This window comes from Peromyscus maniculatus, chromosome 3, assembly GCF_049852395.1.
Source record: "Peromyscus maniculatus bairdii isolate BWxNUB_F1_BW_parent chromosome 3, HU_Pman_BW_mat_3.1, whole genome shotgun sequence".
Classification (NCBI taxonomy): domain Eukaryota; kingdom Metazoa; phylum Chordata; class Mammalia; order Rodentia; family Cricetidae; genus Peromyscus; species Peromyscus maniculatus.
In genome coordinates, this window is record NC_134854.1 from 142637636 (window position 1) to 142661615 (window position 23980).

The 23980-nt window shown below is 50.2% G+C and overlaps 1 protein-coding gene across 9 annotated transcripts in view; it reads left to right on the plus strand.

Moving 5' to 3' along the window:
• The window catches only part of Ninj2 (ninjurin 2), a 114901-nt gene that overhangs the window by 84617 nt on the left and 6304 nt on the right, over nt 1-23980 (plus strand). The window contains exon 1 of one of the 9 annotated variants that reach the window (XM_042274003.2): nt 17557-17978. The exons of 5 other annotated variants lie outside the window; for them this stretch is intronic. Coding sequence is in view for 1 of the 4 variants with exons in the window: in XM_042274000.2 (XP_042129934.1) it covers nt 22476-22520 (45 nt within the window). In the remaining 3 variants the exon portion in view is untranslated. Of the gene's footprint in view, nt 1-17556; nt 17979-21653; nt 22521-22732; nt 22974-23980 lie in introns of those variants that run through there. 3 more of the 9 variants (XM_042274000.2, XM_076567807.1, XM_042274002.2) reach the window with 3 other exon arrangements.

Sequence of the window (23980 nt, forward strand, 5' to 3'; positions counted from 1 at the left end):
GAAGATGGGAACGATGCCTGAGGTATGTAAGTGTTGGCACTGGCGCATGCTCCAGGCAGCCATGCAGCCTTGATGTTAGTAATACAGGGAAATGAGGCCCCTTTGGCACGCTGGTGCAGGGCCCCATACTCCATACCACATCGGATTTCAAGGGGCCTAAGTCTTCTAACTCTGCTGAGGTCAGGGCTCAGATCTCAACAAAGCCATAACCAGGCTGGAAGCTCCTCTCTGAACCATGGATTCGTGTCTGAGTGGATTTACTCAGTCCCACCTGCCAGACTCTCCCAGATTCAGAGGTCACGTAAAGTCTAGCAGAGCAGGATGCAGGGCCAAAGCCTGGTGGTTAGGATGCCCCTGTTTCTAGGACCAGGATGCCCCACAAACATCTACTTAGCTTTGTTATTGTATCTCTTGGTAAGGGATTTTTTTTTGTCCTAAAATATTTATCTTACAATGTGATATAATTAACAAAATATTATATATTCATTAGAGAATCTTTGATAATTCTAGGAAAGAAATACAAAATCAAAATAATCTATAATTTGATTCTTCAGAAATAACAAAAGCTAACGCTTAAACATTTAGCCTTTGCTCCACATACACTGCATTATAGAGTCCTACTTTGGGGACAATTTGAAATTATTTGGATGATACTTAAATTTAATGAAATTATTTGGACAATACGCATGTCATCATAAATCTTTTATAGAACCATTCATAATAACTAGGCAAGCTGACAGTGTCATTCAGTGGTAAAATGTATGCTTGGTATACATAAGGCCTTGGTTCCAATAACAATAGCCCATCATCGAAGGGCGGTGGTGGCACACGCCTTTAATCCCAGCACTCGGGAGGCAGAGGCAGGCGGATCTCTGTGAGTTCAAGGCCAGCCTGGGCTACAAAGCGAGTTCCAGGAAAGGCGCAAAGTTACACAGAGAATACCCTGTCTTGGAAAAAAAGAAAAAAAAAAAAGCCCATCATGACTGCAATAGAATTCATTTAATCAATCCCTATTACTAGTTCTACCCAGTTTTCATTGTTGTAAAATGCCATATGAGCTGGGTATGGTGGGACACCCTGCACTTGGGAGATGGAGGCAGGAGAATCAGGAGTTCAGGGATAGCCTTAGATACAAAGTCAGCTTGAGCAAGCTTGGGCTACAGGAGACTCCTTCTCAAACCAGAAACAGAAGCCAGTGAACTTGTCATAATAAACGTTTCTGAAAGTGTCTGTTTACACATGGCCCTGATTCTTTTCCCAGAACCAATGTCTACAATGGAGCTAACTGCTTAAAATGGAAAGGATAATTTGGGCTGGAACTTGTGTAGCCCAGGCTGGCCTTAAACTCAAAATCCTCTGGCCTTCCCCTCCTGCTTGCTGGATGAACAGCTTTGTGCCACCGTATCCAGCCTGAAAAATACAGTTTTCTTAAGGGTTTCAAGACCACTGAAAAGTTAAATAAAGAGGAAATACTTTTGAAGTTTATATTTTTGTCTATTTTAACATTTTTCTACTTATAGGAAAGGATACATTCTTGTCCAAAATATTTTTAAAAATATGAGCATATACATGGTTAAACTTACCATTAAGGCGGTGGTGTCCATCATTAGAGATAAGGATGTAGCAGAAGAGTATGTTTTGGGTGCTGTTGTGGGATAGACTGGAAGTGTCCCCTGAGACTCACATGTGAATGCTTAGTCACTGTTGCAGCCATATTGAGAAGGTCTGGCCTCATCAGTGGACAGATTTGTTAACGACCCCTTCTTGGTTTTGACATCGGGAGGCAATAGAAACTTAGGAGGTAGGATGTAATTGAAGATAGTGTGTCCTTGGGGACTATGTCTTGTCTGCCTTGTCCCTGGCATCTTTCTCTCTCCTTCTTGGTCACCATGCTCCATCACTGCAACAGAGCAGGTGACCATGGACTAAAACTTCTGAAGCAATGAGCCAAGATGAACCTTTCATCTTGTGAGAAAATTTCATTGGGTGTTTTGTCATGAGTGGAAGACAGAGTGGCTTGAATGTCTCCCCCACTTTCTCCTCATTCCTCACCAGTGGGGCCTGAGTCTCTAGTGAACTCGTCCTTTGAAGTGGCCTATGACCAGGTCCATACCATTCACACTCTCTGTCTACCCTGGCTGGTACCATCGACCAGCGCAGTCAGTCCTCTGTGGAGTCGACTGCTCGGTTCTTCTCTCCAGTTAGAAGAAGAACAAGAAGGGGGTGCAAAACGTAGTTGCAGATATTGCTCCCTACCGAAGAGAGGACCTGGCACCCTTACCCATGTCCCAAGGGAAACGAGGGAAAGCACCTGAGCTACAGCCAAGGAGGGAACCTTAAGCACTCTGGAGGCAGGTCGTGGGCAAAGCTCCGTCTGTACACATCTACACACATGTAGAGCGACAGCGACGGGCTTGCACACTGCAGTCATGCATGAGCCCTCCCTGCGAGCAGCTCTTTACCTCCCCCATTTATTAACAAAGCTCGTTTCTTGACAGGAAACTTGTCTGTAGATGCCTGGGAAATGCTTTTATATAGGGAAGATTAATTTGTCTCAGGAGAGGACCTCCCACTCACACGAGACGACAAAGCAGTTCCAAAGAGAGATGCTGCTGGAATAACAAAAGGATATTTTAATGTCCATACAGGAAGGACATTGCACCCGAGGGCTCCCCACGGCCAGGGCTTTGGGGCTCTCCCACCTCAACAGTCCAGCGCTCACCCCAGACCTGTGACTGACGCCCGGGCCTGCCTGCAGCACTCCGTGTGAACTGTCAGGGGATGGACTCTGGCCCGGGTAGAGCACTTGCCTGGCATTTTGTGAGGCTATGGGTTCTGCCCCCCAACTCTGGCAAAAGTAAAAATCAAATTGAAAGAGATGAGTGCGTTGTTAATGGCAGCTCCCTTATAAATCCCAAAACACCATTATCAGTTCCAAAATAAGAGACCCGTCTCTGTGGAATTTTAGTCAATGTCAAGAGGAAAAAAACTTCACCTGCCTTGCTTTGTCTGAACCAGCCCCTTACACACACACACACACACACACACACACACACACACACACACACACATCCATTGAAGACTGAGTCTCACTGTGCGGGCTAGGCTGCCTGGAATTCACTCCCCAGCATCCCGAGTGCCGGGATTACAGGTGTGTTCTAGGACATCCATCTTCCAGTAGAATTTCTTTACTTCATCCTATATTCTGATGCACCCTACTTTCCAGGAAGTTACAGCCCTATGGCCCACCATTTAATGGGAAATCTCATGAAGTAAAAATGTGTCTCCTCTAATGAACTCACTGACCACCCCAGCTCTGCCGGCTGCTGCCCTTGTGCTACCGGGGTCGCTCCTGGCCACGGTCCAGCACCCCCAGAACTATGTAGTGATAGCCCAGCGAAATTCCAGGTGTTTTCCACTGAATACTTATGACTCTTCGCGCTAACATGAAGTAACAAATTGTCTTGCTGAGGGCCAGCAAGAAGGCTCAGCAGGGAAAAGCACTTGCTGCCTAAGCCTGGATCCCACAGAGGAAGGAGAAAACCAATTCCTGAAAGCTGGCCTCTGACCTCCGCAGGTGCCCTGTGCCACGTATGCCCAAGCACACATCATATTCACAAACAATAATAAGAAACACTTTTTAAAAATTAAACCACACACTGAGTCATGTTAAGTCAGGAACCTCTTGTGTCAAATATCTCCTTGGCTTTATGCAATATGATACCCCTTTGCTTTTCCACTGTTTCTCTGGCCTACTTTCCCTCACTGGTTCCCCGTTACCTGTAAGGTCAGGGTCAAGTCAGTGTTCGTCTTACTTAGGGATTCTATTGCTGTGAAGAGACAGTTGAGCAGCAGCATGTTTGTGAGAGCTTAGGTTCAAATCCCGGGGTCGGAGGAAACACAGTACCACCGGGAGCATGTTCAGTAAAGCTAAACTCCAACTAGAAACAGAGAAAAGAAAGACTCACGCCTACAGCCAGCTGCCTGGCCAAGAATTGCTGCTTCCCGTTCAAGACTCAGTCTCCTGCCATTTCCACGGGATGCTAGACTGATGATGCGGCAGCCAGTTCCCAGAGCAAGGAATTCAAACGACAGCAAACGGCAACAGCGTCTTCTAAGACACTGCCCTGGAAACCGCACGGCACCAGAAATACAGCATTCCTGCTGCTTGAGCCCATGGGTGGGAAAGGACAGTGCAGGGTGTGAACCCCAGGAGGTCATCTTGCAGGCTAAATTCCTGACACCGAGTGGCTCCACAGGACAAGTGACTTGGCTTGTGTAACACATAAATTGCTAGGGGAATTGAGACATAGTAACCAAATGCAGTGTGGGTGAGCGGCTAGCCCTGACTGACTGTACATGAGATCACCGCAGACGACTATTGTGAACATTCTCAGGAGTTATATGATGATGTCATTCTAAAAAGTCTTCACCCTTTTTCTTTAGTATGTGCTGAATTTACTCCCCAAAAGTAGAGTGTGGATAGAGGAAAGTAATTTTACAGTGGAGAGGCATGATATCATGAGCTGTTTTGTGTTGCTGTAACAAAATGTCAGGTGCTGGGCACTTTATAGAGAAGAACAGTTTTGTAGAGTAATGGCACATGCTTGTAATCACAGAACTTTGGAGGCAGAGGCAGCAGAACCAGGAGTTCAAGGTCAGCCTGGCTGCTTAGTGAATCTGAAGCCAGCCTTGAAAACAGATGGAAGTAAAGAAAGACACGGGGCTGACTCAACTCTGTGAATATGGGAAGGCAGAGCATTGGCAGGACTTCTGATGAGGCATGGTGTCATGGCAAAGGAACACACGCATGAGAGAGAGAGACAGAGACAGAGACAGAGAGAGAGAGGAGAGCTGTCACATGGTAAGAGTTGAAGGGAGTGAGGAAAACCCAGTCTTGCTCTTTTCTAACAACTTGTTCCCTTCTGTCTATCTATCTATCTATCGATCGATCAATTGATTGATTGATTGAGACAGAGTTTTATTATGCAGTCCTCGTTGACGTTAAATTCATAATCCTCCTGCCTCAGCCTCCTAAGGTCTGGGATTATAGGTATGCACCTCCACATCTGCCAAAAAACTAGTTTTTGTTAGAGCTCCAAGTCAAGGACCTGGCTGGATCCACTCGTACAGGCCTCTAATCCCAGCTCCCTGGGAGACAAGGGCAGGAGGTCCTCTCCAGCACAGGAGTCTGAGGCAAGCCTTGAGCAACACAGTGAAATTCCATTTCAAATGACACAGACAGATATAGCCATGGAGCTAAGAACGAATCCATGTGGTTCATCAAGCATTGCCTCCCTGAAGGTCTGGACCCAGAAGCCATTCATTCTACAGAATGCCGGATCTTGTCCTTTTGCTCAGGATCATTTGTAGGCTATTCCTGTAGTGAGTCAGGGTAGCCGGGTGTGACTGTGCAGCATGGAATCAATCCCAGCCACTAGGGAAGCTAAGGATTGCAAGTTTGAGGCTAGTCTGGACAATTTAGTGAGACTGTCTCAAATCCAAAACAGGACTAGGGTCGTAGCTCAGTGGTGGAGTGTATGCCTGACAGCCCACAGCCTTAGATTCCCTCCTCAGGACTGTAGAAGCAGATCAGCAGTGACTCCCTTGAGCTCTGCTGGCACTGACCCCACACACACACACACAACCCCATCACCCAGAAGACCAGTGTGGCTTCATGACAATGTAGTATCTGTACTGTCAGAACCACCTAGTGAGGGAGAGCCTGACATCTATGGAGACTTGGACAATCTCACTTGCCCAGTAAGCAGTAAAGCTGGATTTGACCCCATTCTCCTTTCAAAGTCCGCATCTTTCATTGGTTACAGATTAACCGAAGTTCATCACTAACGTAAATGGGGTAGCATTTTGGCTGATGGTAGAGGCTCTGAGCCTTCAGGTTTTAGGAGCCCTGGAAGGCAGACTGGGCAAAGGAAACAGGGAGCTGGTAAAAACAGGAGAAGTTCTTTGTTCGGAACCAACTAGTCATTTCCCAGGCCCCACCTGCCACTAGCCAGGTCACTCTGCCCAGAGGTTTTCCCTTAGAATGGAGACCGGCCAGCAGAAACCCCTGGAAAGCCCCTCCCACCAGGCCCCAGGCCAGCTGCAGGTTAAGATAAGCTGAGCTGAGGGAGAAAAGCCAGACCCATGACACCCTGCCACTCCCTTAGTGACGTCCATCCACAGCAGACACGGTCCCTCCTAATACTCAGGGCTCAGCCAAAAGGCCTCTGGTTTTATGGCCAGCCCCATCGCGCTCCCGAAGTACTGCCCTCCCAGAAACTTCTATAGTCAGAATTGTTCCCAAACTCTGGCCAAGGTGGCAGATGAGTCTGTATTCAGCCCTGACAGTGGTGTCTTAGCTATTACGACCAAAAAAAAAAAAAAAGGATGGGCCAATGCCAAGACAGGTTGTTGACATGTGTGAAGCGGGAATGTGAGGGGGACAGGGCTATTTTTGCCCTCTAGGAGGGCTGTCAGCAGGCAGGAGGTGAGGGAGACGTTACAGGATGCCCTGACATCAGGCACAGTACTGCTGGGCCCCACACCCTGCGGGACCCACAGCTGCCCTCACTGTTCACAAAGACAGTGGATGGGAGGGCCATCACAGTTCCAGATCCGGAGCCAGGAGCCAGGACCCATGGACCCATCGTCCACTTTGAAAGGAGAAGTTCCCTCAACGCTCGCTGTCTTTTCTTCTGTCTCTGTGGAAAATGGCTTTGTCCTGGGTTCGGTGCAGCAATGAGTGTCAGCTGAAAGTGACCACGGCCCCGGCAGGTCTCTCCACAGCCTGGCCCGGGGGCCAACAGGTTGTCAGAATCAGGACCTGGCAAATGTGCCCACACAGATTACCAAAGTGCCCTTTCTGTACCCGGAGGCCACATCCCTGGAAAGCTGCATCCTGCTGGGATGCAGAGCAGGGTGGGGTGAGATTCTAGCCTGAAACACACAGAGATTGTCTCCCAAGCAGAAGCAGGGCGCTCTCTCTCCTCTGCGCACATCCTCGGCATCCAGTGAGTCGCTGCCTTGCCTCTTCTCCTTTCTCGACCTCTCTGTGGACAGCCTCATTTCCATACTCACCGCCCCAACATGGCTGCCTAGACTGACTCCAGCCTGACCCCTGTGCTGCCCCCATTGTGTTCCTTCTGCAGTAATATGTGTGGTGAAGCGGGCGGCACAGGTTGGTAACACCCACTGAGGAGGCTGAGGCAGGAAGGTCGCCAACTCAAGGCCTATCAGACACAGAGTAAGTTCAAGGCCAGACTGGTCGACTTAGTAGACCTAATCTTACAGGAAGAAGGGGTGTGTAAAAAAGGAAGAAGAAAAGAAGAGGAGGAGGTAGAGGAGGAGGAAGAGAAGGAGAAGAGTGTGAGAGCTTAGGTTCAAATCCCGGTGGGTGTCTGAGGAAATACAGTGCCACGGAAAGCACGTCACCCAGCAGTGCTTCTCACGGCTTGCCGCAGGCAATGGCCTACTTGGTTTCGTCTTCCGTGTCTGTCTGTTCTGGGCTGAGCCTCCTCGCTTTCCTTGATGGGCAGGTTTCCCACTCATGGATTCAGCCAAGTAGTTATAGAAAACACTTGGAAGGCTGGGAGCAAATGTGGGTACTCTGTGATTGTATCCAGTACTCTTTTGTTGTTGTTGTTGTTTTGTTTTTTCAAGACAGGGTTTCTCTGTGTAGTCCTGGCTGTCCTGGAACTCGCTCTGTAGACCAGGCTGGCCTCGAACTCAGAACTCTGCCTGCCTCTGCCTCCCAGAGTGCTGGGATCAAAGGTCCCAACCACCTCCCAGCTATAGGCCTCTCTTTTAAGCCCTCAACACCACAGGAGGGAAATCAGTCCTTTAACCTGTGTGTGACAGTGTTTTCCCATCTGTCACTGTCCTCTGACTTTGAGGGGGTGTTGGGTATGGAGCCATGGAGGACTGCAAGCTGGGCTGGGCAGTGGCCTTGAGTGGCACCCCAGCCAGTCTTCTGTGTGGCAGCATAAAGCACAGCCAAACCAAACCAGACAGCAAACTGCTTGAGAGCTTGGTTTCATCTCTGACTGTTTTAACCAGAGGAATCCCCAATTTAGGTCCTTTGTCTACAAGCTGAGGATGAAGGGAGAACGTGAAAGTTGCTGTATACATTTATGTTGTGTGTGTGTGTGTGTGTGTGTGTGTGTGTGTGTGTGTGTGGTGCATACATGTGGTGTGGGTGTCAGGGCCTGTGCACACACATCTAGAGGCCAGAAGAGGATGCTGGGTGTCTTCCGTGATGGCTCCCCACCTTATTGCCTTAAGACAGTCTTCTGCTGAGCTGGAAACTGACTCTCTGGCTGGCATGACCTCTTGGGTTCCACCTGTCTCTGTCCCCCAGTACTGGTATTTAGGCACACGAAGTCAACGTTGGGATTTTTCTCATGGGGGGAGCTAGGGATTTGAACTCAGATCCTCAAAGATGAGCTCTTGTTCCTGAGCTATCTCCTCAGACCCTTATAGGATTGTTATGAAACAAAATGAGCTCGTGATCCACACAGTGTTTACCATGAAATATTGCATTCAAATAGTTTTCATTTTTGTGCAGTGACACTTCTTGGTCTTACCCAGATACCATTGCACATTCCTGTAGTCCAAGCTACTTAACAGGTTGAGCCAGGGGGGTCACTTGAGTCCAGGAATTCAAGAACCTCCTAAGCAATGTAGCTAGGCCTCCAAAAAAAAAAAAAAAAAAACTTTATTGTTGTTGAAGCCAAGTGTGGTAGCACAGCCTTGTAATCCCACCACTCAGCCGAGGCCAGTCAGGGCTATACAGTGAGCTCTGGGCTAGCCTGAGCTACATCGTAAAATCCTATTTCAAAAACAAAGAAACAAACAGGATCCTTTAGGCTTAAAGGTTCTCAGCTGACCCCCCTCCCCAACCATAAAATTATTTTCAGCGTTACTTTGTAACTATACTTTTGCTACTATTATGAATCCTAATGTAAATATCTGTTCTCTGATGGTCTTAGGTGACCCCTGTGAAAGGGTCGTTCGACCCCAGAGGGGTTGTGACCCACAAATTGAGAACTACTGCTTTAAGGCTTATGAATTTCATGTCATGCTTATAACATTTTCTTCATCCTAAGGTTAATAATATATATTCCCAGAGAATGCTGCTACTTTGAAGGATCTTTGGAGGGAAGGTGGGGCAGCCTTTGAGTTTCAGCACCAAAAAGAAAACTGTTAATAAAGACAGGGTCTTTTCACACTAGGACTTCCCTTCACTTCCCTATTTTACTGTCTGTAAATTAGTTTGACTTTTCACAGGCTCAGATCCCCGCCCCCAACCCCCAGAGGCCTGCCTACCACATCATGTGATGGAAGCCTAGGAAAAGCTACTTCCAAGGCACACCTTAATGAACTGGACCCTCGAAGTCACGGCTTCAGGTCTAAAGAGTGAGCCTGGGAGCTAGCAAGGTAGTTTTCAAGCCTGTAATCTGAGGAGGTTGAGACAGGAGAATGGAGAGTTTGGGGCCAGCCTGGACTCCACACTGAGACTCGCAAAAAGACTAGAACCGGAAAGGTGAGCTATGCCTCCCGTTTAGCTGTTTTAGCTGTCAGTAAGTGGCAACATTGTATCAACACACTGACCCACCCTGGAGGTCCAGGGTGGGAACTGACCCGCTAGCACCAGACACATATCTTCAAAAGCTTCATGGTGGAAAGGACCTCCTTCGAGAAAGGAAGCACCTGCTTGTGACCGTTCAAAGGACAAAGAGGGCATCCCAAAGAGTGGGAATGAGACGGCTGTCTATCCTACAGATACATACTCCATGCCTGTGACATGCCTGAGCCCTTCACTGCAGAGGCCCAAGGTTGGAGAGCTGGCTGGGGTGTTCCCAGAGAGGAAGAGGAAGGATAGGGAGGTAGAAAGCAACCAAGTGAGGTCAGCTCTCCAAACAGCAGAGCTGGAAAGCCCAGGGACCTCTCCTTCTGGTTCTAGAAATTACTGGCCAGACAGCCCCAAGCATGACTGCATTCTTCCAGGTCCAGGCTTCGCTTATCCTTAAAGGCAGCCTGGCCCCAGGTCCCAGGTGACTGACTCTGTCAATTTGCTCATGTGCAAATGTCCTTTCCTGAGTAATCCATCACACATTTGACAGCCTCTGTGCGTTTTCAGTTGCTAATGTAACTGGAATTGTTCTGTCTCTGAGGCTTCGCAGTGGCCTCAGCATGTCTATATACCTAGAGTTCTGCAGCCAGCCACGGTCACAAGGCCCTTCACCAGAAAAAAAAAAAAAAAAAAATCCCGATGTCAGGGTGTGCAGCCTCACCTGGTGATCCAGCTCTGACCCCTGACCCACTCTGGTTTCGTCGTGGAGCCAGGCCAGGACTTACTCCACTCCCACTGTACCCTGACATAGTCTCCAGAGGATTATAATGGCAGTTCCCCTTTGGTTACATTTGTCCGTTGCTATGGCACCTCCATTCTGGGAATTCTACTATCTGCAGGCAATAAGGGCTTAAAGTTGGGATGGGTAGGTCCCTTCCATGCAGATCTGAATGCCTCTCCACACCTCTAGAGCCCAAGGAACTGTGTCCCACAGGGACTCCTTACTGAGAACAGTCCCGGAGATAAAGAGGGTTGTCTCAATTGGAGCCTTGCCGCCCTGGCCTGGGGAGGATATTGCTGGTGATGATAGAAGGTTCTCTAGCTTTTGAGTTCTTTCTCTGTTTATAGAACAAGGCTGGACACAGGCTGCAAGCAATACCCCACCCGCTGCAGGGAAAGTGCCCACAGTTTAAAACCGAATGCCTTGAAGTGGGGTTAGCCCTTTCCAGTGAGAAGGGATTTCCCTCTGCGCTTCCAGCTCTAAAGGTGTCTAAATTTGTGCTTTCTACTGCTCCTTAATCCTGGCTCTTGAGAAAGGAGCCGAGACCTTTTAGCCTTGTTGGCACCTCGGCCTGAGAGGAGAGAGTCTCCACTCACCCCAAAGGGAAGGATCAAGCCAGACGAGGCTGGGAAATCTCAGTATTTAGAGAACCACTTTGGGCCAGGACACAGAGTGGACACCTGGGACCTGTGGTCCTCTTCGCCAGAGATCCCTAATCCTTGTCTCCTGAGCTTGCTAGAGGGCTGCTGGCATCTCTGGACCTGCTCAGGAAGGCAGCCCTAAGACAGACCCCACACTTGGGTCAGTGCCCGGCTGCCTTCACTTTTTTTTTTCTTTTTGGAGACAAGGTTTCAAGTTGCGACCCAGGCTATTGTCAAACTCACGTCTTCCTCTCTTTGCCTCCTAAGGGCTGGTATTCCAAGTGCCTGCTACATTCCTGGCCTCAAACATGTTAGATAAGTGGTTTACCCAAGAGCTATATCAACAGCCCCATATCTGGCTTTTTTAACACTTAAAATCAAAACATCAGGCTGGCAAGGTGGCTCAGTGGGTAAAGGTGCCACTGCCAGGACTACTTGAGTGGGCTCTCTGGGGCCCGCGTGGTTTACAGAAGAAAATCACCTGGAAGTTGTCCTTTAATGTCTCACCCACATGTAAGTAAATAAATAATTCACTCATTGAGGAAAAGGTGTATAAGAGAATTCATCATAACTGTCAACTTGACTGACTTTAGAATTGTCATGGAATCCACTACCACATCTGTGACTGTGTCTCCAGAAAGGTTTGACTGAGTTGGAAAGACCTACCTCAAAGACAGGCAGCACCAGACTTGGGTCCCAGCAGCCCAGGGCAGGGCCCCGGGGTAAGGAGGCAAATATCAACCCTGCATGCCCTCACCTTCTAAAAATACTGAGGAACTGAGCCCTGCCCATCACCGCACAGCTATCCAGTTGTCCCTGGACCGTCCCTGTCTGCTGCCGAGCACCTGCTCCCTTGAGCCTCTCGCCTGCCAGCTGCTTTGGGTCTCGGACGGATGCTGGGTAACAGAATGCTGAATTACTAAGCATCTGTCTTCTCTGCTTTCTGAGTGTGGACACAATGTGACCAGCTGTGCCATGGTCCTGATGCCAAGTCTTCCCTGCCATCATGGACCATGCCCTCAAACTGTGAGCCAGGACAAAGCCTCCCTCCTTTAAGCTGCTCCTTAGCAGGAATTTGGTCAACAAAAAAAGTCACTCTATAATACAATATGGGAGCTTGGCAGAGCAGGTGCCCAGTATGCACAAGATTCTGGGTATAGTTCTCAATACCAATCAATAAACAAACAAAAAAATAGAAAAAGCAAAGGAATAAAAAAAAAATCTGTCCATGGGGACTGAAGAGATGGCTCAGTGGTTAAGAACTCTTGCTGTTCTTTCAGAAGACTTGGGGTTCAATTCCCAGCTCCCACATGGTGGCTCACGGCTGTCTGAAACTCCAGTTCCAGGGAATCCTATGCCTCTTCTGGACCAAAGGCACCAGATATACATGTAGGGCACAGATATACATGTAAGCAAACACTTATGCACATGAAATAATAAATTTTTTAAAAGAAGAATCTGTCTTAGGATAGCCTAGAGATGAGGCTGTTACAGTTTACGCTCTATCCTATCAGGCTTAGATATACATATAAATAGACACATTTATAAATAGGATGATAGCATCACTCTTTTGTAATATTACTATACCCTTTTTAGCAGGTGACTAACAGAGGTCCCAAGTCACATGGCAACTGTCAGTGCCGAGTCCCCACTCCGGTGTCCTGAGCGTCCACAGCCCTCACACGCCACATAAACTAGCAGGACACACACCTGGGAACAGAGCCCTGGCAAAGAGCAGCTGGCTTTCACAGTCAAGCCCACACCTGCCTGGTGTCCCCAAGTCCAGCCTGAGGAGCTGGCCTGGCCTGGTGCTCCAGGGTTCTGTGGCCTTGGTCCTACAGGAAAGTCACGGGATAACAGGGGAAGCTGTCGAGCAGAAGGCTCCAGAGAGCAGATGCTAGGTGGCAGACAGGGACCGTACAGGGAACAACTAGATAGCTGTGTGGTGACAAGCGGGGCTCATGCTCTTTAGTATTTTTAGAAGGTGAGGGTATGAAGGGTTGACATCTGACTCCTTACCCTGGGGCACTGCCCTGGGCTGCAGAGAAACTTCCAGGCAGGACGATGCCAGTGCTGAGGTGGGAGCAGTGTGCACAGGCAACTCTGCATCTACCCATCTATCCACCCCTAGTATACAGACCGGCCACAACATAGGTACGGAATATGTATATGTTCCCTGGACACTAGAGAACTGACTTCCCCAGAGCTCCAGCCTTCATGACCAGGGCAAAAAAGCAGGAGTGGTGGTCAGAACAGTTCAGAGGTTAGCAGTTTGGAACACTGACCTCAGACAGACCTGGGTTCAAATCTTGACTCTACCTCCCAGCTGTGTGACCTTGGGCAAGTTAATCTCTCTAAGATTTCCTCCAAAGGTTTAGATGGAAGATGAATGAGAAGATGTATATGGAGAATTTGAAAGAACATAATGTACCAGGCGTGGCGACACTTGCCATTAGTCCCAGCACTCTGGAAGCAGAGGCAGGTGTATCTCTGAGTTCAAAGCCAGCCTGGTCTACAGAGAGGATTCCAGGGCGGTCAGGGCTATCCAGAAAAACCTGTCTCAAAACAAAACAAAACCACCCAAGGAAGAAAGGAAAGAAGGACATAATACTAAGTTAACAAGAGTATTAAAGAGCCGCTGGCGAGATTGGTCAGCAGGTAAAAGCATTTGTCTTGTGGGCCAGCTGATCTGAGTTCAATCCCTATGACCAGGGAAAGAAGCCAGATGCAATGGTGCACATCTGCAATTCCAGCATCCCTACAGTGCAATGGAGGCAGAAAGGAAACTCAGTGGTTAGCCTGGAGAACAAGGTGCAGCTCAGACACACGAGAGGCCTTGCTTCAACAAGGTGGACAGTGAGAACCAACTCCCAAACTGAACTCTGACCTCCACACTCACATCCCTCCCCAATAAATAAATACATTTATTTATTTAAAAAGAAGGCAGGCACACTGGGGCTGGAGAGATGGCTCAGTAGTTAAGGGCATTTGATGCCCTTCCAGAGGACTCATGTTCGTTTCCTAGCACCCACATGGTGATTGACACACATTTGTAACTCCAGCTCCAGGAGATCTGATGCCCCCTTCTGGCTTCTGAGGACACCAGGCATGTACTTGGATAGATGTACATGAAGGAGAACACTCATACCATAAAAAATGGTTTTTTTAATAGGCCTCAGTCAGGCGAGGCATGGAAGTACCTGCCTATAATCCCAGTTACTCAGCAGGTAGAGGAAGGAAGGCTGTTGAGACCAGGAATTCAATGCCACCTGGGCAACAGTCAAGGTGATGAGCATCTGTAAGCCCAGCACTTGCAAGGTAGAGGCAGGAGGATCAGGAGTTCAAGGTCACCCTCAGCTACTAATGCTAGCCAGGGTCACAGGAGACTGTCTCAGCTGTAGGGAACAGGCTGGGGATGTGGCTCAGTGGATGGGAGGGTGCCTGCTCCCCTGCACAAGCTTCTGCTTCTGTCCCATGACTCGAGGAATACAGAGAAATGGCCAGTTTGCCAGAGCCTGATGCTGGGCTGTTTCCCATGGGAGTCCCTTGACCTTGGTTAGTAAACTGTGTTATGGCTTTGCTAAATCCTAAACTAGGCCTATGCTGGTTTCTGGTGAGAGGGAAGTCTTCCAGAAGACTCCTTCACCCACCAGGAAGCAGAGAAGCAGCAAGGCTTCATGGCGGCCTGAGGTCACCCAGCAAAGACATGGAAGGCAGGCTCGAGTCGGATCCCTGGCTCCACACACAACTCTGCGGTTGCTCCTTAATCTTCTTCAGCTTCGTCTGCTGCATCCGAGTGCCCCACAGAGTGAAGGTGTGGGCTCAGTGACTGTGTCTTTGCATCTCACGGTGGCACTGGAACCCTGAGGGAGGAAGAGAGCCACCACATGAGGTCTCTAGCTGCACTTCTGGGAAGGGAAGGGATGGGTGCCGGATGAGCGCAATCCACCTAGGCTGGGTCTGGGTCCCGAGAGGCCTCTTCTCAGTGATGGAAGCTGGCACGTCAATCGGAAGGGCCCCCTTTAGGACTGTTTTCACCCCAGCTTTGACTCAGCGCTCCCAGCACCCTCCTCTCTTTGTCTCATCTATGGTCTATCTCATTTATGGCCAGGACCAAGGATGCTGCAGTAGACACTCACATATTCCTTGATGAGCAAGCAAGATGCTCCATTGGAGAGGGTCTCGGAGCTCAACTCCTCTTCATTCTATTAAGCCTTTTCTGAACGGATGCATCGTTCATTCACTCATTCATTTGCCATGTCCGGTGAGGTGCTACAGCAGTGAGTCCATAGTCTCTACAGCTTTCCCATTGGGGTGGGATGAAGGGTCTTTTGTTTCCTGGCTTCCCACTTTATATACTTTATTCCCTGCTAAACTTTGCCATTTTGGGAGATTAGGAGGAGAGGACTCTGAGGCAGGCAGGGATCTTTATTGCATCCTTGATGCCTGCACATGATAGGAGGTAGACGTGTGTTTGTTGAACCGGACTAAATAGGCACCTTGGCAGGCTCTCGCAGGGCCAGGCGGGGTGGGAAATTCACCACCTTCCCCTTTTCCCATCTAGCTGTCAGATACCATCTCCTTCCTGGGGCCCTGTCACCTGGACTGCAGCCAGAAACTATTATTACTTCTTGTTCTAATTGCCCTACATTCCAAGCAAATAATTCTTGCCTTTTGAAATGTACGTTCTTGTGGGGACACACCAAACTCACTCTTCGCCATCGTGTGCAATGTTGACATTCGGCTTCATAATTAACTTCTGGTTTTGTTGTTCTTTGGAGACCAAGTCTTAGGTTTGTTGTTTTTTTCTTTCTTTCTTTCCTTCTTTATGTTTTTGTTCTGGATTTGGGCTTCTATCTGGATTTAGGTTCTCCATCAAGGCTTGGAGAAAACAGGTTGCTCAGAGGCTTGAGATGCACCGTAGTGATAGAGCGCTTCCCCAGCACCCATGAGGCCTCAGTGCCCACGCGGGGAGGAGAAGAAAAGAAAAAGGGGCCTCAAGCTCTCTTAAGCAAGGCAAGAGTGTGGCAATAATGAGTATAGGGGACAGAAGCTGCCAGACCACACTGACTGATAGTATAAAACGAAACATGGGTTCTGTTTGTTTTTCTGTGGAAAGATCTAGAAATACTACGTTAAAATACTTTAGACTGGTTCTATCTTTGAGGGTTTCTTTTTTTTTTTTTTTTTTTTTTTTTTTTTTTTTTTTTTTAAGCAAGGTCTCACTCTTGAATCCCAGGTAGAACTAAACAGTTCTCTGTAGCCCAGGTTAGACTTAAATAGTCCTCTTGCCTCAGCCTCCTAAGCAATGGGATTGAATGTGTGAGCCTCTATACAAGGCCTTTCGAGGCTTCTGAAACCTGTTTCCAGGGCTGTATGGCGTAGTGGCTTAAGGACCCAGGTCCTAGAACCTGCCCAGGTTCAAATCCCAATAACTCTAATACTTATAAGCTGGGCAACGTTACTGAACTGTTCTGACCCTTGGTTTTCTGTAAAAATCGGTGCTTTTAGATGAATTAAAAGGAAAATGAAACTGTGTAGCACAGGCACTTTGAAAGGAGGAGGAGGCCTCCAGTGCAGCCAGGAGTCAGAGATAGGACAGTGACTCCTGTCATACCCAGCCTTGCAGGAACATCACCTGGTGCATCCCCCTGGAGTGTCTGATTCAGCCATGAGAGTCTGCCTACCCAGCCCCCACCCCCGTTGGGGATCAAGCCTACACACCAAAGGGAAGTAAGTGGTCTGTCACTGAGCCACACCTCCAGCCCAGTACCTTCATTTCTGCGTGCTCCCAGCTGCCACTGCTTCCACTTCAAATCCACACATGTTGAGAACCCTATACAAGACAGAGCCCAGGCCTAAGGACGTCCACACGGGCACTCGGCCCTTTAGAGCTGGTGGCTTTGGGAAGCTAATTTCTTGGAACCTCAATCCCTTCCCTTACAAACTGGGGGCTCGTTAACCCACACCATGAAAGCCATGCCTGGCAAGCAGCGCTCTCTTTATTTGACTATTACTGTTTACGCGTTAACTCTTTCACTTGACTCTTAAAAAGTGGCTCCACCTAGTCAGCATCGGTGGCCTGGGTGGACTCGGGGAATACTGCTTTGGGGGAACCCCAGAGGCAAAGAGAGCTAAATGCCAAACGGGTCTGGAAACCTCAGAGCCAAGTGCTGACCCAGACGGTGCCCTGGTCTGGAGTGCAGTGGGTACTGTAGGAGAGCAGTTTGTGTGTGGTACATCTACGGTTAACTGCACTCTGAGTAGTCTTTCCTGAAGGCCACAGGCAAAGTTCTGTTTCCGGGGGAGGTGGACAAGCTCCCCAGAAAGAGTAAGCAGGCCCCGCCGACCAGGCAAGCCTCCCTTGCAGCCTCCCTACACATTCCGCCTCCTCTTGTGAAGGACCAACCCTGTTGGCCCCTTGTCACTTGGGCATCAGAGGACTTGGATTCCAGCCCGGGAGGAGCTGAGCTAACCTGGCCCTCTCGGAGCTGTTTCCTGGCCTCCCCTGCTGGATGACCGCAAGACCACAGCCCTTCCCCGAAGGCCACGCCCCTGGTTCTCAGTGCCGCAGCAGCGTGGAGGCCCAGGCCTCTAGCCTGGAGCAAGAACAGGAGCCTCCCACTGAGGCTGCACCCAAGGCCGGGGGAGCTTTCAAGGCCAGTCAGGGATTATCAGCAGAATAACACGCCAAAGACACCCCGCCCTACCGCGGATTAGACGCTGTTGATTTTTAAGGGCAAGACCGCTGCTCTTGGCATGGAAGGCCAAGGGCGGCACAGTGGAGGCACCCGGCCTGCCCCCAGCAGAGGGCCACAAGAGTCCGCGCTTTTGTGGGTTTTGGGCCTGAAGATAGTGAAAGCACCCGGCCTATCAACCCTTCATGAGGGTCCCAGCTGAGTGGAGTCCAGAGGAGAGAAGACCGTCCTGAGGGTGGAGCCGGTTTTCCAAGACACGTCCCAAGCCACTCCCTGACCCGGAGGTGATGTCCCCGATGCCTCACCCTAAAGATCTTTTCTTTTTGGGGGAAAAAGAAACCCGGAGAAAGTAAAATAGTCTAATACTGGGCTGGGAGTATACTTGGATGAGCACTGTGTAGCATCCTTGAGACACTAAGTCCCTTACCCGGGATCCCAGAATGCACTGCACACCAACCCAAGCAAGGCACGGAGCTGAGCACCGTGCAATCCAAGAATACGCAGGAGAGGCTCCAAAGGGTAGCTGGACATGATGGTACAAGCCTGCCTTCCAAGCATTAAAGTAGCAGAAGCAAAATGGTTCAAGACCAGCCTGGGCTGTACAGTGAGACCTTGTCCCAAAGGGGTGGGGACGACAGAGCAGAGGGAGCCATCTAGAGGCTTAAAGAAAGCCAAAGGCCCGCACAGAGCAGCGCCTGTCAGTCACCTGGTGGGGTGTACCTGGTGGGGGAGGGGTCTAGAAGAGAGGGGGCACTTCCCCTAGGAGCGCAGGGCAGACAGGCCTCCAGAGGCAGATGGGAAGGGTGGAGTGTGTTCAGGGGATGATGAGTAATGTGTGGCACCGCTTCTCAGCATCCTGCTTGGGGCACAGGCAGAGCCTTCAAGACGGTTAGCCGTCAGCCTGCCCCGTGGGGAAGGATAAGAAGAGAAGTAGGGAGACAGGCCGCCAATGAGTGGCCCAGAAGGGAGAAAGCCGCAGCCCGAGTGCAGGAGCAGGGACCTCAGACACACAGTGTCATCGGGCTTGTGTGAACATTTCCTTTCTTGGGACATTGGTGTCGTATGGCATGGCTTGGGCGTGGAGAGAGTCATGGTAGAGAGAGGCATCATGAGTGCCTGGGGCTTGTGAAAAAGCTAACCGGTGCCTACCTGGAAAGTTGGGCTGGGACAGGCCCTCGGGCAGAGCAGATTCTTTAAACTAGGACCACGTGGGAGGGTAATCCTGAATTGGGGGGGTGTCCGCTTATCTTGTGTATGTTCAGTATTTCTCAAGGGCCTGCCTTCTTCCTCTTTCTTCTCTCTCTCTCTCTCTGACTCTCTCTCTCTCTCTCTCTCTCCTCCCCTTTGTTGCTGGGGACCAAATCCAAGGCCTCATGATTAACAGGCAAGCACTGTACAGGGGTACTCCAGCCGCAGCCGCTCACAGCAAACAGGGCAGATGTTCCCATCTCACAGCCAAAGAAGCTGTGGTCAACCCTATTCTCCCAGATTCTCTCCTCAGTCCCCTCTTAGCTTTTTGTCTGTTTGTTTCTTTTTCCAGACAAGGTTTCTCTGTGTAACCCTGGCTGTCCTGGAACTCACTTTGTAGACCAGGCTGGCCTCAAACTCTGCCTCCTGAGTGCTGGGACTAAAGGCATGTGCCACCACCGCCTGGCTTCCTTTTAACATTTGAATCCAAGGTTTACCTTCATGTCTGAGTTCTATCTTCCCACAGCAGTGCAGGGGTTGGGGACACAGCCCTTGAAGACTCAGGAAAGCCTGGAGCAAGCTTCACCGGGGCTGAGGACTAGACTTCCATTGAGCAGTGTGCCCTTGCCAGACTGCCGGGTTGCCCTTTCCATCTCACACCACATATTTCATCTTCAGGGTTCCTTGTTTTGTTTCGTTTCTTTCCCAGGTTCCTTGCTTTCCTCCTACCTCAGCCTCCAGAGTGCTAAGGTTACAGACATGTGCCACCATGCATCACTCATATGTTTATCATTAGAGCCGAAGTATTTTTGAGCTTCTGGGACACCATAGGGGAGCGGTTAACCTACAGCCTCCAGTACAGAGAGAACAAAGTACAGGGAAATGTTGCAGTGTGGTTTGGGGTGAGTTACTTGAGCTCTCTGCATTTTGCTCACTAGATGGTGACGCTCTCACCTACTCTGCAGAGCTTAGAGAACTAAGCTGACTCATGTCCTGTATTTAAGGCTGTGCCAGATGCCAGGTATGTCCTCCATAGCCATGAGCTACGTGGTTCCAGGATGTTGGGGCCACACGGCTTTACAGTATGTTGGGGCTACATGGCTCCAGTATGTGTACTCCAGCACAGTGGGCAGGCCCGTCACCCTCCCAAGCTGGATTCTGACGGGGCAGCAGAGCACTCCTACACCTACTTAAAACCCGTTAGTAGAATACTTTTCCTGATGTCATTATTTAAACAACCACTCTGCCTGGGCTGGACCCACCCTTTCCTGGGGTGGAAGATTAGACTCTGGAAGCGTGGCGCTCACCACCAACTTTCCAGGTGCGCCTGGCTAGACTCCTAGGTAGACTGCCATTTTGAGGCCAACTGAAAGGTCATCATTGGTCAGGGTTCCTTTAGAGCTACTCTGTGTAGTGCCTGGGTTTGAGCTGACACACAGAAAGACTGCCCCCATGGCTTTTCTCAAAACTGACAGCAGTGACTCACTCAAAGGTCACCAGTGCCTGGAGCTGCACAGGGCAAAGTGATTCACTGTCTCTACCCTGGCCTGGCCCCACAGCTGCCTGGCCTCAATTCCTCCCAGCAATATCCTCAACCCCGAGACTCTCCACCCAAAGGAGGGGGCCTTCCTATTCTTAGATAGCTCTGCTAAAAAGAACTGAGCTCCTTGCTTCCACAGATGAGGCCCAGGTTGGGAGAGCTGGCCTGCTCACACTTCAGAGTAGGGACAGGACCCAGGTCTCCACCTTCAGCTTCCTGGGCCTGCACCTCCTGGCAGTGCCCACCGTGCTGGGCTCTAGGCCTCTGTAGCCTCTTCTTAGAACAGTTACTTATCCAGCTTCCATGACACACACACCCCTCCCCCCTGTGAGACAGCATCCCTGTAGTCCTGTTTCTAAGAAAAAGCAGAGCGAGCCAGTGGACATCACGGTCCCTGATAACCAGAGTGTCAACAAACAACGTGACAACATGTTTACTTTTCTGTTAAAAGAGGCCGTCCCTTCCTGAGCACCTTAGCTTTGTAAAGAAGCAGGAGCACAGGACAGTGAAGATGAAGGGCTCAATATGGGAGCTGACTTGAAGGGACGGGATCCCCAGTCTTGGGAGTTGGGTCGGGCCTAACAAAAGAGCTAAGGGAGCTGTAAGCTGGAGTGGGTGGGGGAGGTGAGGAGATCAGATCTTTGGTGTGCTCACCCTCTACCTACCCGCTTCAGTCACCGAACCCATGTACTCTTAGGTCCTGGAGGTGCTCTGGGCCCAGCATGGACCTGAGTTTGCCGCCTGCTCCCTCTGCAAACCCCCTGTTCCAACTCACACCAGCTTCAGTGGCCTTCAGGTTCCCAGGCATCCCCGGCTGGCAGGAGCCTCTGGGGCTGAGCACCTTGACCAGGGCCTCTTGGACCCTAGACTCAGGGTCCCACCGTCACTGAATGAAAACACAGGGTTGAGGGGAGCCGGCCCTATATGAGGCCCTGAGAGATGGGCATTGTGAGACAGATCTCAGACTAGGAAAGGAAGAGAACAACTTGGATTCTGTCTGTGCTTCTGGGGAAGAAGAGTCGTTCTGCCTCTCCTCCAGGGGCCTGGTTTTCCTCCTGTTCTATAAATAGGAAACTGAGCACCCACACTCTGGGTAGAACTGAGCCCCAAAGCCAGGAGCCCAGGCTCATTGACCCCCCCCCTCCCGTCCCTAGCAGGGTTTGAGTTGGATGGGAGCCTCCAGTCACCTGGTAGGAGCTCTGCAGACAGGCCCTGCGTGCTGTCCTGTGGCCATGGGAAAGGCCGAGGCAAGTAGAAGCCAGGAATTCTAAGTCCATGAAACATGAATGACTCATGCTGGATGGCTCTGCTCCCTGATCCAGCCCACATTCCCGGGCCTTTGTTCTGACCCGCCTGGGCTCTGACCTTAAAGGGCCAGATCTTCTGAGACACCACTGGCCCGTCATCCTATGCCCCTCCCTTAGCCAGATCGCTGATGGGGTTGCTAGTGGGCTTGGAGCAACTTGGAGGAGAAGAGGATGCTCTACTGTAGGATTTAGGGGAACAGCCAATCCCATCCTCAGGTCCAGAAAGGCTGGGAAAATCTTTTCCTCACTTGCAAAGATCCAAAGAGGGGACCCCTCTTCAAAGCAATTTCTTCCAGGGTCTCACTGCAGCTACCTCTGACCACTCCTCCTGCCCTGGGCTCCAGGACTAAGGCAGTTCCCACGCCTATCACCCCACCCAGACCCGGCTTCTTTATATTTCTTTGTTTTGTTTTGGTATCTTGCCATGTGGCCCAGGTTGGCCTGAAATTCACATTCCTCCTGCCTCAGCCTCCCATGCATTGGCATTACAGGCAACAGCACCAGGTTCAGCTAGCATTGGTTTTCTTTAACTGTCCCTTCGGAGTTGTGTCTGGAAAGTTCTAGGCTATTCACTTGTGTTGGCTCAGGTCCTCCACAATCCCAGCCTGTCACATGGTGGTGGGCACTTCCTTGGGGCTGAAATGTCAACCTGACACCCAGTACCCAAGCAGCTTCTATGAACCTCGTATGCCACCCTGTGGACACTGGAGAACTGGCCTTCTGGAGAGGAGCCTCAGCAAAGCAAAATGAAAGCCAGAGACCTGAATTCAGAGAGGCCTACACCTCCTACAGTGAGTCCCACATCCTCTGTAAATCAGGCTCTTAAAGAGACAGTAACAAAAGGGTGGGAGGCTGGAGGTGGGGCTCGATGGCAGAATGCATGATGTGGACGCGTGGAGCCCTGGTAATACAGAGACTAACACCAGGAAGAGAGGAGGGAGGGAGGGAGGGAGGGAGGGAGGGAGGGAGGAAGGGAGGGAGGGAGGAAAAGCTGAGAAATTACATGTTTTGCAGAGATTTAGAAAGATCTGTTTCCCAGGTACTCACCCATTCCAGTACCCTTTATCATCAGCCTATCCTCACCTACAGTCAATGTTCAAACACAGGGCTAGATTTGAATTAAGGCTTGCCCACTGCAGGTTTTTAGAGCTAGCCCAGTCTAACAACTCTTGATCCACAAGTGAGCTGCGTTTGGAAGGAGGAGCAAGGTCCTGGAGGATGGGTAAGGAGGGGCTTGGGAGGAGGTGGGTATCTGCTCAGTGTGGGGGATGGGGTGGCAGGGGCTGTAGGAGAACGTTGATCTGCTGAGCCATCTGTTCTTAGTGACTCAGAACGGACCTTCATCAAGTGGGCCAGCACTGCCTTAAAACCTTGTGTCCCAAGTGACCATTGGCCTTTGTGGGGTTCGCCCTGAGATCCTTGGCTTTTAACTAGCCAGGCCCCCTGGCCCCACACAGAGACTTGCTTGGACCTCATTTCTAAAAGCTGTGGGTGAGGGGGTGGCCTCCCAGATCCAACAGGTCCCCCCTGTCACTCTTACATCCTCCCCACCCTCAGCACTGGCTGTAAGCCAGGCCCCAGAAAAATCCAGTGGGGAAAAAAGTCAGAGAGAGACAGGAATGTCCCATGGCTGCCTTCTGTGTCTACAGCTCTCCTCCGTTATCCTCTAGGCTCTGAAGCCCTAGTCTAACTCGTGGGGAGGTAGGTTGTGTAAGACCAGGGTGGCCTCAAACTTACAGAGCAGACGATGATTTAGAACTTTTCTTTTCTTTCTGGGGTGTTGGGTTGGGTTTTTTATTTTTTAAAGGTTGGCAGGGCACGGTGGCCCATGCCTTCAACCCCAGCACTCCAGAGGCAGAAGTAGGTAGATTTCTGTGAGTTTGAGGCCAGCCTGGCCTACAGAGATAGTCTGAGTACACAGGGGTTGGGACTAGGTAGTGAGACTTTCATATATATAATCTGAGTGGTCTGTCGGTCTGTCTGCATGTATGTAAGTGCACCACGTGCTTGCAGGCTCCCAGGGGAGTCTGGAAGAAGGTACTGGATCCCCCGGGTCTGGAGTTAGAGAGGCAGTTGTGAGCCACCCCATGAGTGCTAGGTACCGAACCTGTGTCTTCTGCAAGGGCAGCAAGCGCTCTGAACAGCTGAGTCGTCTCTCCAGCCTCTGGCTTTGGGTTTTCAATTTTATTTTTTAGTTTTGGGGGTTTGAATTGACTTTATCGTTTTTGCAGATGTGAGTTTCATAAAGTGC